A 13,515-nucleotide genomic window follows, 5' to 3' on the forward strand; every position below is an offset into this window, starting at 1 on the left:
CATTCCCCAATCTTTCTCATTATTCTTCCTCCTTTCTCAGATAAGACAGAGGGGCCAAATCAAATGTGATTAATGGCCAACTGAGCCCAAATTTGGTCATCTCAGATTTAGAATAACTATTGCATCAGTTAAAGACTTTTGATTGTATTTGTAGTTGTAAAGCATTACTTTGCTACAGCAATCCACTTATGAAAATATATTTTAGAAGCTTAATTCAAGTCAAATACCACCAAACTGCTCAAACTACCTCAGAATTTGGTGTCTACTTTACAAAAATGGTCAAAAGTATGAAAAAACATGGTTTATATTATACAAAACAAACACAGAAAAAGGGGACAACCTTGTATGGTGATAAATGGAAACTGAATGGTTAAAAAAGGTTATGTAAAATTAGAAAAGACAATCTCTGTTAAAGGCATTCCCCAAACTTCCCCAATATTCTCCCTCCCTTCTCAGATGAGACGGTGCGCCAAATCAAAGGTTTTCAATGGCCAGCTAAGCCTTAATTTGGCCATCTCAGACTTAGAATAACTATTACATCGGTTAAAGACTTTTGATTGTATTTGTAGTTGTAAAGCATTACTTTGCTACAGCAATTCACTCGTAAAAATATCTTTTAGAAGCTAAATTCAAGTCAAATACCACCAAACTGCTCAAAATACCTCAGAATTTGGTGTCTACTTTACAAAAATGTTCAAAAGTTTGAAAAAAATATTGTTTATATAATACAAAACATACACAGAAATAGGGGGCACCCTTGTGAGGGCACAAATAGAAACTGAATGGTTAAAAAAGGTTATGTTAAATTACAAAAGACAATCTCTGTTAAAGGCATTCCACAAACTTCCCCAATAGTCTTCCTCCTTTCTCAGATGGGATGGTAGGGCCAAATCAAAGATTACCAATGGCAAACTGAGCCCTAATTTGGCCATCTCAGATTTAGAATAACTATTACAATGGTTAAAGACTTTTGATTGTATTTACTACATTTTATTTATGACGATCGACTCAAATCTACTCAATTTCTTTAGAAATTTGCTTAATGCTTTAAGTATAATTCAGAATTTTTCACAACATTCAAAATCAAAGCCTAAAAATGTTTCACCAAAAGAGCTGAGTAGATCACAGTAAACGTTTATAGTGTATAGGCTGGAGTTATACTAAAGATTGGGTTGCTGTAACAAAGCCTACATTTCATTTTACAACACATTTAGCCGTTTTTTTTTTTTTTTTTTTTAGTGCTTCTTATAGCGGTACATTGAAATTAACCTTAAAAGTTATCTGCAGTGCCAGTGCATAACACCGAATCCAGAGCTCAGCGGGAGAGCAAAGAGAGCTTGTTGGCTCTCCGGCAGCTGGCTTTTGCAGAAATCGAGGGAGTTTCTTCAAAATGCCTTCAAGTCAGCCTCTTATGCATTTACCCTGTGACGTAACTGTATCACTTTCCTTTTCACCCTCAAGACACTCCAGAGGAAAAAGGGTCTATAGCATCCCTATACTCCGGAGCCAAGAGTATTAGATAACATGTTGTGGAACATTCATCAGTCTTCATCTTCGCAAAAATAAAGTTTGAAGGGACCAGATTTGGAAATATTAATCCCAATTTCCTGGAGAAATACATCTTTTCGCTGGTTCTTGTCCTCAAATTTTCTCTGTCACTCGTCCAGCATTTCATTAACCAGCTGAAATGTATTACAGATACAATATCTTGGTTATCTGTAAAATTAAAGCCAGATGTGGAACTGCGCTGTTACATAAGCTGCTCTCACAAAAAACGATTATAGCGTACAAAACAGGGTGGACAAAAAAAAAGCTTTTGGCTTTTCGATGGGAATTGATGTAATCTTTATTGTGAAAGATGACAGGTCTGATATATTTAGAAAGTTACAAGGATATGCTTATTGGATTTCTAGTGCAAATGTATGGGCACCAATGCACTTTTATGGTAACTTTTATGCTCCTGATAGCGAGGCACTTAAGTTTAATTCACTATATTGCAATTAAATCCTAATCATGACAAACTAAATATCCCTAAAAAGGCTTCTGAACACATATTTTGTAACTGTTCCTAGTTTTTTGTTTTGCAAGAAGAGTTCAAAATTCAATTACTATCACCCTTCAACCCGTGGGACCATTTGTTGTTACATTTTTAAACCATAATATTATAATTTAAAAATAAAGCAATCAGTACAAAATATGGTTTGAAACCTGATCATTTCTAGTTTCTAAGCATTACTTAGAATTACTTATCAAAGCATTACTTTGCTACAGCAATCCAATTGTAAAAATATCTTAAAGTTAAAAGTTAAAGTTAAATTCAATTCAAATACCACCAAACTGCTCATATTACTTCAGAATCTGATGTCTATTTACAAATATTGTCAAGTATGAAAAAACTTGGTTCATATTTCACAGAAATAGGGGGCAAACTTGTATGGTCACTAATAAAAATTTGGAAATTGAATGTCAACTAGTGGTCATGTCTGGTTTGTATTGGTTTCTAAAATCACAGTGGATGTTATGAAGTGCACAGAATCCATCTCACAATGAGTGTGTGACCTATGTACACACATTAGCAAGAAAATACACATACTGTAAGTAATATATATATATATATATATATTGGTGTCCAAAACTGTAGTAGAGTTGCACTCAACAAATCTCTATAATGACAGTACAACCCATGTAAATTAGGGTTGTAATGATACACTGAAGTCAGGTAAATAAATAATTATTTCATTAAAGTAACGTTTGTATTCATGACAGAAATCAAAATAATTTGCTTAATTACTAATAGACAGCTCACTAAGTGTTAAATACCTATCGCAGAGTCTGACTAATATGTTTCAAATTATATCCATTTACATAAATGTTATCAATCAGCACAAACAAAAACAACATCTCTTCTGGTCTTCGAATTCACTCAGGCTGCATCCTGAAATCACCTACTCCTAAGTAAGCACTACATTTGAATTTGAATTTACTACATGACTATAAGAAAAGTATGTTCTATATAGTTCTATATATGAATGTTGTTACTATGAATGGAACTTGGATGTACTACATCCGCCATTTAGTCATTATAACGTGACCTACTTTCGTCAGTTGCGTCGCTTCACTCCCATTCAGGAACTCTCTCGCATGACATAATGGGATAGCGTAGCATCTATTGGATGCACACTTCAGAGTCTCGCCAGAAGTAGTAGGTCATCCGGGTACTTCTCACATACTGTTTTTTGAATCCTATGAATTCTGACATACTACTCGGCTCGCAAAATGTTTTTAACGTACTCTATTATGGAAGTATGTGATTTCAGAAGCTGAGTCAGTCATTTTCATTCACTCCTTCAAGTGGACTGGTGTAAGGAATAGTGAATGAGAGTATAGGGGAGGCTTTCAGATACAGCTCTTGATTAATTAGATCAGCTGCGATTAATTAGGGTCAGAGCTAATCTCTGCAGGATAGTAGCTCTCCAGGACCAGGTATTGGACAATCCTGGCTTACACCCACCTCATGCTGGTTCTGTCTCTTTTAAAAGAGTTGAGATGGAACAGGGAGGGTGCCAAACACACAGCGATGTTGGTAGGGGTCATTTGGTTTTCCTTCACGCAGGCGACCACCTCTTGGAGGAAGAGCAGAAGGCTTTGAAGAGCCTCCCTGTTCTCATCAGGCAGGAGGTAGATGGCTGCTTGGACCCCCACAAACTGTTGATCTTTGGGAAAGTCTGAAGAAAAAGCGAGGGCATTAAATGCTGAGGGATATATTTGAAACAGATGCCAAAGTTTGTGTTTTAACCATCAGGTTTGACAGCTTGTTACTCTCTGCGTAAATACAGTAGGTCTTTGAGTCAGATCTTTTCATTTGTTTGGACTTAAGCTGGGCTTACATTGGTAGATGTGCAGGAAGCTTTCGCACAGTTTGCTGGAAAAGATGGGTTCAGGCAGGTCTCTGAAATATTGCTTCACCATGTCTGCCACATCAAAAGCAGACTGATTTTCAAAGGACACGCCATCTGGGTCAGCTTCCACCATGTCCCTTAAATTCTGAATGCGGGACTTGACCCCAGACTTTCGAAAGAGCCCAACCTGTCAGATTTGACAAAATATGTGTAAGCAAAAGGCGATCTAAAGTAATCAGTTATACTACGCATGAATAGAAATTCAGCCAGTAACAGCCATTCGTTTAATGAATTCCATTAAGAATATGGATTTGGTCTCTCTAGGCTACATTTTTGCAAAACATGAAATCACTGGCACAATAGTTAAAGTGTCCACTAGTCAGGCAAAATTGTAATGTTTACACTCCTAACAACCATTTCAATGTGGTCATGTTATGAGGCGCCGTGTAGGATTTAAATTAAACTTTGCTTATCAATACACTCATAAAACACGTGCATATACACCTATAAAATGCTCACATATACACCTATACTATTAGATGTTCAAAACAACATATACGAAACTTTTGCATATACATATAAACTTGACGCATGCATAGACACACATACACACGCATACATATAATCTTGCTGGATGCAAACATACCTGTGCACACTTGCATATACAGTTGAAGTCAGAATTATTAGCCCCCCTGTTTATTTTTCCCCAATTTCTGTTTAACGAAGAGAAGATTTTCTCAACACATTTCTAAACATAATTGTTTTGATAACTCATTACTAATAATTGATTTCTTTAATGTTTGCCATGATGACAGTAAATAATATTTGACTAGATATTTTTCAAGACGCTTCTATTCAGCTTAAAGTGACATTTAAAGGCTGAACTAGGGTAATTAGGGTAACTAGGCAGGTTAGGGTAATTAGGCAAAAAGGTATTGTATAATTCTGTTTTTTTTTTTCTTTAGACTACCGGAAAAAAAATAGCTTAAATGGGCTAATAATTTTGTCTTTAAAATGGTTGTTTAAAAATGAAAAACTGCTTTAATTGTAGTCTAAATACAACAAATAAGACTTTCTCTTGAAGAACATTTTTTTATCAAAATTCTCTTGCTTTGTTAAACATCGTTTGGGAAATATTTAAACAATAAAAATAAAATCAAAGGGGGGCTAATAATTCTGACTTTAACTGCAAATATATACTCAATTCTCACATAAACACCCACATTAACATGAACATATGAACATATAAACTCGCAGCATGCAAACACACCTATACACACTCACATATACATATAAATTTGATCTTTGCAAATACACCCACAACAACACATGCACATTTTTTATTTTATTTTATTTTTTTACTTATTTTTTCAACTTTTTAAAAAAAAAATTATTAGGAGACTACCCATAATTTTGTGAAATAGCATTTTAGATTGCATCCAATGTAAAATACCCATGATAATGTGAAGAAAATCCCCTCTCCTCTCCCCCTCGGTCTGCACTCTTTGCATTTTTACGTACCAAACCTGTACACGCTTACATCATTGATGATGCGACTGTTCAGTTTAACAAGAAGAGAAGCACTCTCACTCAGCACAGTGGAAATTGCTTTAGGTATACAATTTCATATTATTTCTAGTCATTTGAGATGCCGTGACACGCAGTCAAACACTTCTCAGAAAAGATCCACCACTTTTGACGCTTATAAATTATCATAAAATTCCTCATGCTGCAGGTATTAGGAGGTTTTCTGAAGGTGCAGCAGACATGCAATGAGGGGTTTGTGTCTTTAATAAACTATGGCAGTTTGCATTCATTGAACAGTTAGAGTTATTAATAAATTAATAATTTGCAAACACTACAAGGCAAGCGCACGGCACCAAACTCCAAGCTAACCAACCAGGCCATGACCGGCCAAATGAGCCACGCCTGAGCCCGATTCAGAGCACTCACACATCTCAACCGAACCGGGAAATATGCCTGGCCACGGTTCGTATAGCATAGTGTGAGTGCACCCAGAGTTTACCATAATAACTTTTTTAACTCCGCCTATATCCAGGAAGTACTACAAGTCAGATAACTGAGGTAACTTCGTACTCTCTCAAATTACTTAAATATGGGTATTCCAACCTGATCTCATGAGAAAACGTAAGTATTTATTCGATTTAGTAGCTAATTAGTGCGAATTCGTACAAGTTCAGTGATACAAAATGTACTATTTTAAAAAAGAGACGTGGCACCCAACCCTGCACCTAAACCCAACCATCATTGGGGAACAAGAAAATCATACTAAATTGTACAAATGAGATGCAATTTCATATGGATTAGCCAATAAATTAAAAAGTCACGAATTGCCGTTTTAAACTTGTTTTAATACATAACAAATACAATTTTTTAACCCTAATCATCTTATACCCAGTATTGGGGAGGTTACTTTGGAAATTTAATAGCAAAAACATTTTACCCTATTTAAAATGTAATAAGCAGTGTACCTTTTTAATTACTTTATAAAAGTAAAGTAACTGATTACATCTGATTACTTTAAATACTTTTAATTGCTTAATTAATATTTTTAACTAAATCATTTTTTAAGCATTTATACCAAGCAGGTGTAACTTTACAGTAGCTCTGTTTGCTATTAGGATTTCAAAATCTTTCATCACTTGAATTAAGATTATATTAATTTATTTTTAAGTACAGCCACCACAAAACCAGACCTTATTACAAAAAATAGTTTACTGTTGTTACAAAATCTAAATTTTAGTTAGTGGTGCAGGATGATTTTTGTGGCATTTGCGATCAAAAAATACATCTAAGCCATTTCTGCCATTTTCATTTTTAAATCAAAGCAGCTTAAATCCAAATGAATCAAATCTTAGTGATCAATAAAACTGTCAATGAAACACATGAGGGATACTTGTTTAGTTCAGTTGTTTACTGCTATTAATATGCTGTACCAAACAGAAACAATTTATAGTATATAACAACAAAACAAAAAATGCAATAAAACCAGGTGTTACACATTTAAAATGCTATAGTAATTTATAGTGAAGGGAAATATTTGGAAATGAGCATTATATTTTATATATATTTACAACTTTTCATTGATAAATTACACTACATAGTATCATTAGAAACTATCATGAACTAATAGCAATTAGCATAGTATACTTTAGCCTTTTCTAGAATAAACTATATATTTATATCATATATATCATAACACTGATCATTCATTCATTTTCTTGTCAGCTTGGTCCCTTTATCAATCCGGGGTCACCACAGCGGAATGAACAGCCAACTTATCCAGCACATTTTTACGCAGCGGATGCCCTTCCAGCCGCAACCCATCTCTGGGAAACATTCACACACACATTCACACGCACACTCATACACTACGGACAATTTAGCCTACCCAATTCACCTGTACCACATGTTTTTGGACTGTGGGGGAAACCTGACCACCCGGAGGAAACCTACGCGAATGCAGGGAGAACATGCAAACCCCACACAGAAACACCAACTGAGCCGAGGCTTGAACCAGCGACCTTCTTGCACTACCTATTGCGCCACTGCTTCGCCCATATATATATATATATATATATATATATATATATATATATATATATATATATATATATACACTGTATAGACCTCCTCTCCTTCTGTCATCTTTCCATTAAGAAAATTTCAGAATTTCAGACAGACCAGAGGGAGAATTGGCAGTAACACACCAAAAAGTTTGTTGTTGACCACCGAAAAACACGTTGAAGAAAAATCATCCCTTTCACCATCATATGGCTTTATTTTCATCCAATAGACACCATTCTCACAGCTCTGTGAATGCTGGTGTTCTCACTTATTGATCCTCTGTTGGATAAATGTAGCTTGTGTGGACGCTACAGCGCTACTTGACTAAAAAAATAGCTTTGCTACTGATAAGCTATTTGATTTAGAAAGTAGCTACGCTACCACCATGCTACTGAGAGATGTAGTTATAGCAGAATAGCACCCCTTTGATAAATGGACTTAGCAGAAGGCATCGTGCAGATAAAAATCTACAGTTAATATTATTCAACATATGCCAGATTTTTTAAAGAAAATGTTTAGATGTAACCCCATTTGTAATCTTTAACATTTTCATAAGTAACTGTAATTTAATTACACATTTTTTCTCCTGTAAAGAATTACTGTTACTTTAATTTTGTAATTAAATTACATAACGGCGTTACATCTAACTAGTTACTCCCCAACACAGCTTATACCTTTATCTTTTTGTACAATTACCATATATGGATTGTGTCAAATGAAAAATTCAATGTGTTTTGATTCACGTAATATTAGGTTTGTTTGTTTTATGGCTAATAACACTTTAGCCACTTAATGGATTTCATACCTGATCTAAGCACTTGGTCCTTAAGAACTCCATTGCTCTCAAAATGCTCGGTGGCAAAGGCTTCCCCGACTGCTGGACACTCTGTAGCAAAGGCACCTCAAACACCTTTCTGCTCTTATGTTCTGAAGGTTTAACCTTTCGGTATAATTTTGGCACAGTCCTAAAATAGAAAAAGAACAGAATGATGTATTTTCAGCTAGTCACCAGCATTACTCGCGTACATTTATCTGAGATAATGAAGTGTTGAACTGAATTGAAGGAAGGGTATATTTAGCAGATCACATTAACCATATTAGCAGTGTTGTGAGGCCTTCATGCACATCACCATCAGTGATAAATGTGGCACGTATTGAACTGACATTTCATTTGTTTGTTGCAATAAGCTTCATGTTATTTTCTCAGAGCTTAAGCAATCTAATAGTGTAGAAGTAAAGCAATTAGAATAGATGTAGTGGTTTTAATCTTTGAGTACATATTGGCCTGCTGGCGAAAGGCTCCTGATGAATCTCCAACTGTCCTTTTGGTTTAGCAAAGCCCATATTGATTTACATTCTGAAAGGCCTTTTATCATTAGACAGCCATTTTGCTGCCATGACCATAGGCTGTGTAGTAGGGAAGATAACCTGACAGCTATTTAGAGCTTGCTTTTCATTATTTCTATATAAATCAAGTTCAGGGACCTTGAGATAAAACTTCAAAGCCAATTAAATTTGCTTTTGCCGGAGCTGACTAATTTGACAAAAATTGGATTTTAAAAATTTCATATCGTTTAGTTTCTCTTGATAGCGTTAGCCTCAATTACCCCTTCATTTCTCTTCAAGCCTGACTCTCCTCGCTATTAAGCTGCGTTGTTCAATTAAAGACAATATCAATATACACCTTATTCCATTTGCTCAATTACGTTTCCCTAGTGGCTCGGTGCGATTGTTTAGATTCAAAAGGCTACATGTTTAACACAAATTTCCAATAACTAGTCTCATATATTGTTTATTGCAGAAGAAAAATGTCTTGAATCAGCGGCTTATGTGAAATCAGCAAGCTGACAGTGAGGATGCTGAATGCTCAAGCAAAGCGATCAATGTGAATGTGGGGGCAGAGTTGAGAGTGTTGTTTCTTTTGTAGTTAGCTCAGTGGTTGTTAAAACAAATAGCCTAATTACTTCTCTCCCAAAAAAGTCAATTATCCTTTCCTCTTCGCCTTAAGCGATTGTTTTTTTGTCCATTTAACTACAGAAATGCATAATGTCAAACATGTTATTAATTGCTCTACGGGGAGCTCAGTTCTCTGATTTGGGTTAAAATATCAAAGGTAAGGTTGGTATGAAAAGCACTAAGCAAAAGGCAGATAATTGCTATTATCCTCATATCTTTTCAAATAGAAATGTGCTTCATGTTTGGTGACTTAGGAAGGTTGTTAATTAGCAGTTAATAAGCATTTTCACTGTATTGCACTTATCCAGTTGCTTAAATAATTATATACTTATGGGAAGTTAAACTGGGAGTCTCACATTGTGAAGTTTATTTATAAACTAAATTTGAGAGGATCACATGCTTATGATTGGCTAAGGCTGATCCCACATCAACCAATACATGATTCGCAAATCAGACCATTCATACGTCACTATAGATAACCAGGGTTTCATACCTTAGTTATCAGTAGTGGCGCAAGCTTAACTGGTGCTCTAGGTAAACCATGGTCATGCCGCCCTCACAGTGTATGTGATGAGCCAGGGGTGGGGTGGGGGGATCTTGATGCCACCCTCAATCGCCAACATTGCCTACGCCTAAATCTGCCACTGTCAGTTATCTTTTTCATGAAGAATCCCCCTTCCACCTCTAATCCTCCATCTTCTCTGATATATGGCAGCATGATGGCCCGTTGAATTGACTAAACCAAAATTGGCACACCAGACGAGCTCTTAGCCAGCATTATATCTCTCCATAGCAATCCCTAATTTGTCTTTAGCCATAAACAGTAGGGGAGTTCTCAAGATCTAACTGAGCAAACGGGAGCGAGCCCCGGGCTCGAGGATCTTATTTGCTCAGGGCTCTTTCCAGGAGAGCTTGCCAAACATGCTTCATAATTAGTCCAGCTAAGTGTGAACTCTTGAAATTTGATGGTACAATTCTTGTTACTTACATGCCATTAACTAAGATTTTACCTCAATTAATGCAAAATTGATCTCGCATCTTGTCAGAAAAGTGGCTAATTTGTATAAAAGGTGGCTTTTTTAAAAGGTGGCATGCCTCTAAACCCTATCCTTACCCCTCATTGTGGGATGAGAAAATGAGAGTCCAAATTAATACAAAGTAGCCTTTAAATCATAATGATTGCTGTGAGGTTGCATTGTAATTTTTACTCAAACTAAAGTGTTTCCGAACATAAATGGACTGATTTTTACAAATAATATTGTTTTTGTTATCATTTTGAAGGATATGATACAATAGCATGGCAAAATCACATTGTGGGAGTAGTAAAAAAAAGAGCAAGGCTCTGCTGTGTCATGCAGTAGTGGCATGAAGGGGTCCGCTTGTTTTCATTGCTATTAAACTCACTACTCTTGTAACCTTGTCTATTTTGTCTGCTGAGAGATTTTACAAGGTTGCAACCTAGCATGAATAATGAATGAAAACTCTAAACAGCAGGTTCTAAACTCGTTCCTTTTCCTTTCTCATTGTCTCATTTTAGTAAGCCATCCACTTTTACTAGATTATGTCTTTCCCACTTTGCTTCTCTACCTCCCCCCCTTACTTTGTCTTACCAGTTCCAGCCTTGTTTGCTGAAGGGTGAGTGCTTGTCCATCAGAGCTGTTAGTCTGAGAAGGCTGAGTCTTTGCAGCATAGAGACATGTGCTGCTGATTTAGCCTCTATGCCTGTTCCGGGGCTGCTCAGTGAAAGCATCTGTGCACTGGACCAGTGGGGCCTCTGAATTCTGAAATGTAGGAAATCAAGCAACCTCTTCATAAATAGGCTTTGAAAGAGCATGATTAATGATTTTGAAATTGTTTTAAAAGTATGAGGGATCTACACCAGATCGCTAGCATGTTCATGAATAAGACTTGTTTCAACAGACTTAATGAAATGGTGTCTCTTACCGATCAGTATGCTCTGTAGGCTGAGCAGTGCATTCAAATGCTTCTGGGCTTTTGTTGTACATCTCCTCTAGGGCAGCTTCATCTGTCTCTTCTGGCTCTTTGATCTCAAGGTGGATGTCAGTCAGAGAGGAGGGCGATGGAGAACCCGAGTGCGAAAAATCGGAATCCCCGTCCTCTGACAGCTTGTCCGTCCAAGAGGTTACCAACTGCTGTAGGTCACAAATGCGTTCCATTACGCTGTCCAAAGCTGAGAAGACATCATCGTCCAAAATCTGCACGTGATCTGGGACATTGTCGTAAAAGCTGACACGGTGATCGGAAGAAGCCAGCGGGCTGCAAGCTTGTTCCTGGTCCTTGGAACTATTGCTTTTACAACGCCTGCCTCTGTATCCATGGAAGCTTCCGGTCCTCCAGTTGACTGAAGTGTTGTCGATAGGTAAGAAGGCATTGTTGTGGGAGAGCACCGTTGGGAATGTTCCTGGCTTGTGTCCGTGAGGGATTTTAAAGACAGGGTTGACTTGCTTGTTGTTGAAATGCTGTGTGTTGATTTGTTCCTGTTCAACTTCTTGTTTGAGAACACCAGGACGTTTGCAGTTGCTGCGTACTTTAGTCACGGGGCTTGGCGTGCTGACTGCGCTGCTGCTTTCTGAGGTACTACTGGATCCAGAGGGAGGAGAGCAAGATGCAGGACTTTCAGTTTTATTCTGAATACTTGCTAGGTCTAGACATTGAAGATGCTTTAATCTTTCCTCATCAAAGCCTTCTTGGATAATCGGTCCACTTATGACAAGTCTGCCTTTACCACTGTGAGATTGTGACTGTTGTGTGCTCCCTCTCAATCTTAGTTTCTCCATTTTCCGAAGTAGGCCTTTGCCTTTTTTTAATGGGGGCTTTTCAGGAAGGAACTCTCCACTGCTCAAAGTGTGGTGTTCGCTTGGGGATGGAGGTCTGCTGGAAGAGGTGTCAGGAGATTGGGGCTTGTAGTTTGATGAGCATCTAGAGGAGCTACGGCTTGTTTCAGGTTCTTCTGTCGTTTTGTTGGGAGCGCTTCCAGCATCGCTGTCATTATTACTGGAACTATGAGTGGAGCAAAGCTCATGGCATTCCCCACTGTCGGAAAGAGAGGCCTCACAGCTTCCAGATCTCCTCAAATTTGAAATGGGGCCGCTCAGTGTGTGCGGTAGCTCCCCATCGTCCTCACGGATCCAGCGCCTGCTCTTCCTGTCGAATGTCCATTTTGGGCTGATGGCATAGAGGTCTTCTTCCTCCTCTTCATCTCTCTACATGATCAAAATGATTTGTTATACACAGCAAAGGACAGGGGGAAGGAAACTTTTCCCCCCAGGCATTCTTTTGTTTATACGCAGTGTTTACATGTATCTCCTCCAGAGTTTTCTCACACACTCACCCTTCTTTTGGAGCGACTCAACTCCAGCTTCATTTCCACAGACTTGTTTAAGGTACTTAATCTCCTGAAAGCAAAAGACAACATTCACGTCAAACAGGAAGACAGCATGACGTCCCTCAAATTCCTCCTGCTGTGATTAGGAAGAAGCACTCATTTTATGTCAGCATGGAACATGCTCGTGCAGCCAAGGGGTGAGAACACTACCTGCAGAGAGAATCTAAGGCATCCTTATCCAGAAAATCGTGATCACTCTTTACCCAATCTATGTCAATGGGGAAACAGCAATCTAAAGGGTAAACAAAGCAGAGTTGTGATACAACAATATTTGCATTTTGTTAGGACACATGGTTATAGTATACATCGAGAAATGTTAAAAAAGTAAATACTTACCGGTAAATAACTGTGCATACTGAGGAAAGCCAGCCGCATGAAGCCAATCGCAAGCTTCCTTTGCTTCAATCTCTGCAAAGAGAAACAGTGCATATTAAGTATGTCATTTCTAGTTGTTCAGCTTTTATGAGGCAAACCCAGCCAACTATTACCACTTAATTCAATTGAATTTGTTTAATTAACATTGAAAGAAGAACATTTGATTCCAAAGCCACTTTAATCCACCCCTAGTTTATCAACCATCCTCTCATTTCATTAATTTCCTGTGGATTAAAAGTGGAGGCTGGCTAATTTGCTGCTAATTGAATGTCTTTGACATTAACATGTTTG

General features: G+C 37.4%; 1 protein-coding gene across 5 annotated transcripts in view; it reads right to left on the reverse strand.

The window, feature by feature from the left end:
- The window catches only part of si:dkeyp-23e4.3, a 146,054-nt gene that overhangs the window by 17,818 nt on the left and 114,721 nt on the right, over positions 1 to 13,515 (reverse strand). For 4 of the 5 annotated variants that reach the window (XR_012396837.1, XR_012396836.1, XM_005161428.6 and 1 more), the window contains exons 2-9: positions 13,186 to 13,257; positions 13,000 to 13,081; positions 12,796 to 12,859; positions 11,388 to 12,667; positions 11,054 to 11,224; positions 8,293 to 8,452; positions 3,888 to 4,086; positions 3,512 to 3,725 (exon numbers count right to left, since the gene is read on the reverse strand). Coding sequence is in view for 2 of the 5 variants with exons in the window: in XM_005161428.6 (XP_005161485.2) it covers positions 3,512 to 3,725; positions 3,888 to 4,086; positions 8,293 to 8,452; positions 11,054 to 11,224; positions 11,388 to 12,667; positions 12,796 to 12,859; positions 13,000 to 13,081; positions 13,186 to 13,257 (2,242 nt within the window). In the remaining 3 variants the exon portion in view is untranslated. Of the gene's footprint in view, positions 1 to 3,096; positions 3,726 to 3,887; positions 4,087 to 8,292; positions 8,453 to 11,053; positions 11,225 to 11,387; positions 12,668 to 12,795; positions 12,860 to 12,999; positions 13,082 to 13,185; positions 13,258 to 13,515 lie in introns of all 5 variants that reach the window. The other variant, XR_012396838.1, reaches the window with a different exon arrangement.

Source organism: Danio rerio, chromosome 21 (genome assembly GCF_049306965.1).
Source record: "Danio rerio strain Tuebingen ecotype United States chromosome 21, GRCz12tu, whole genome shotgun sequence".
Lineage (NCBI taxonomy): Eukaryota > Metazoa > Chordata > Actinopteri > Cypriniformes > Danionidae > Danio > Danio rerio.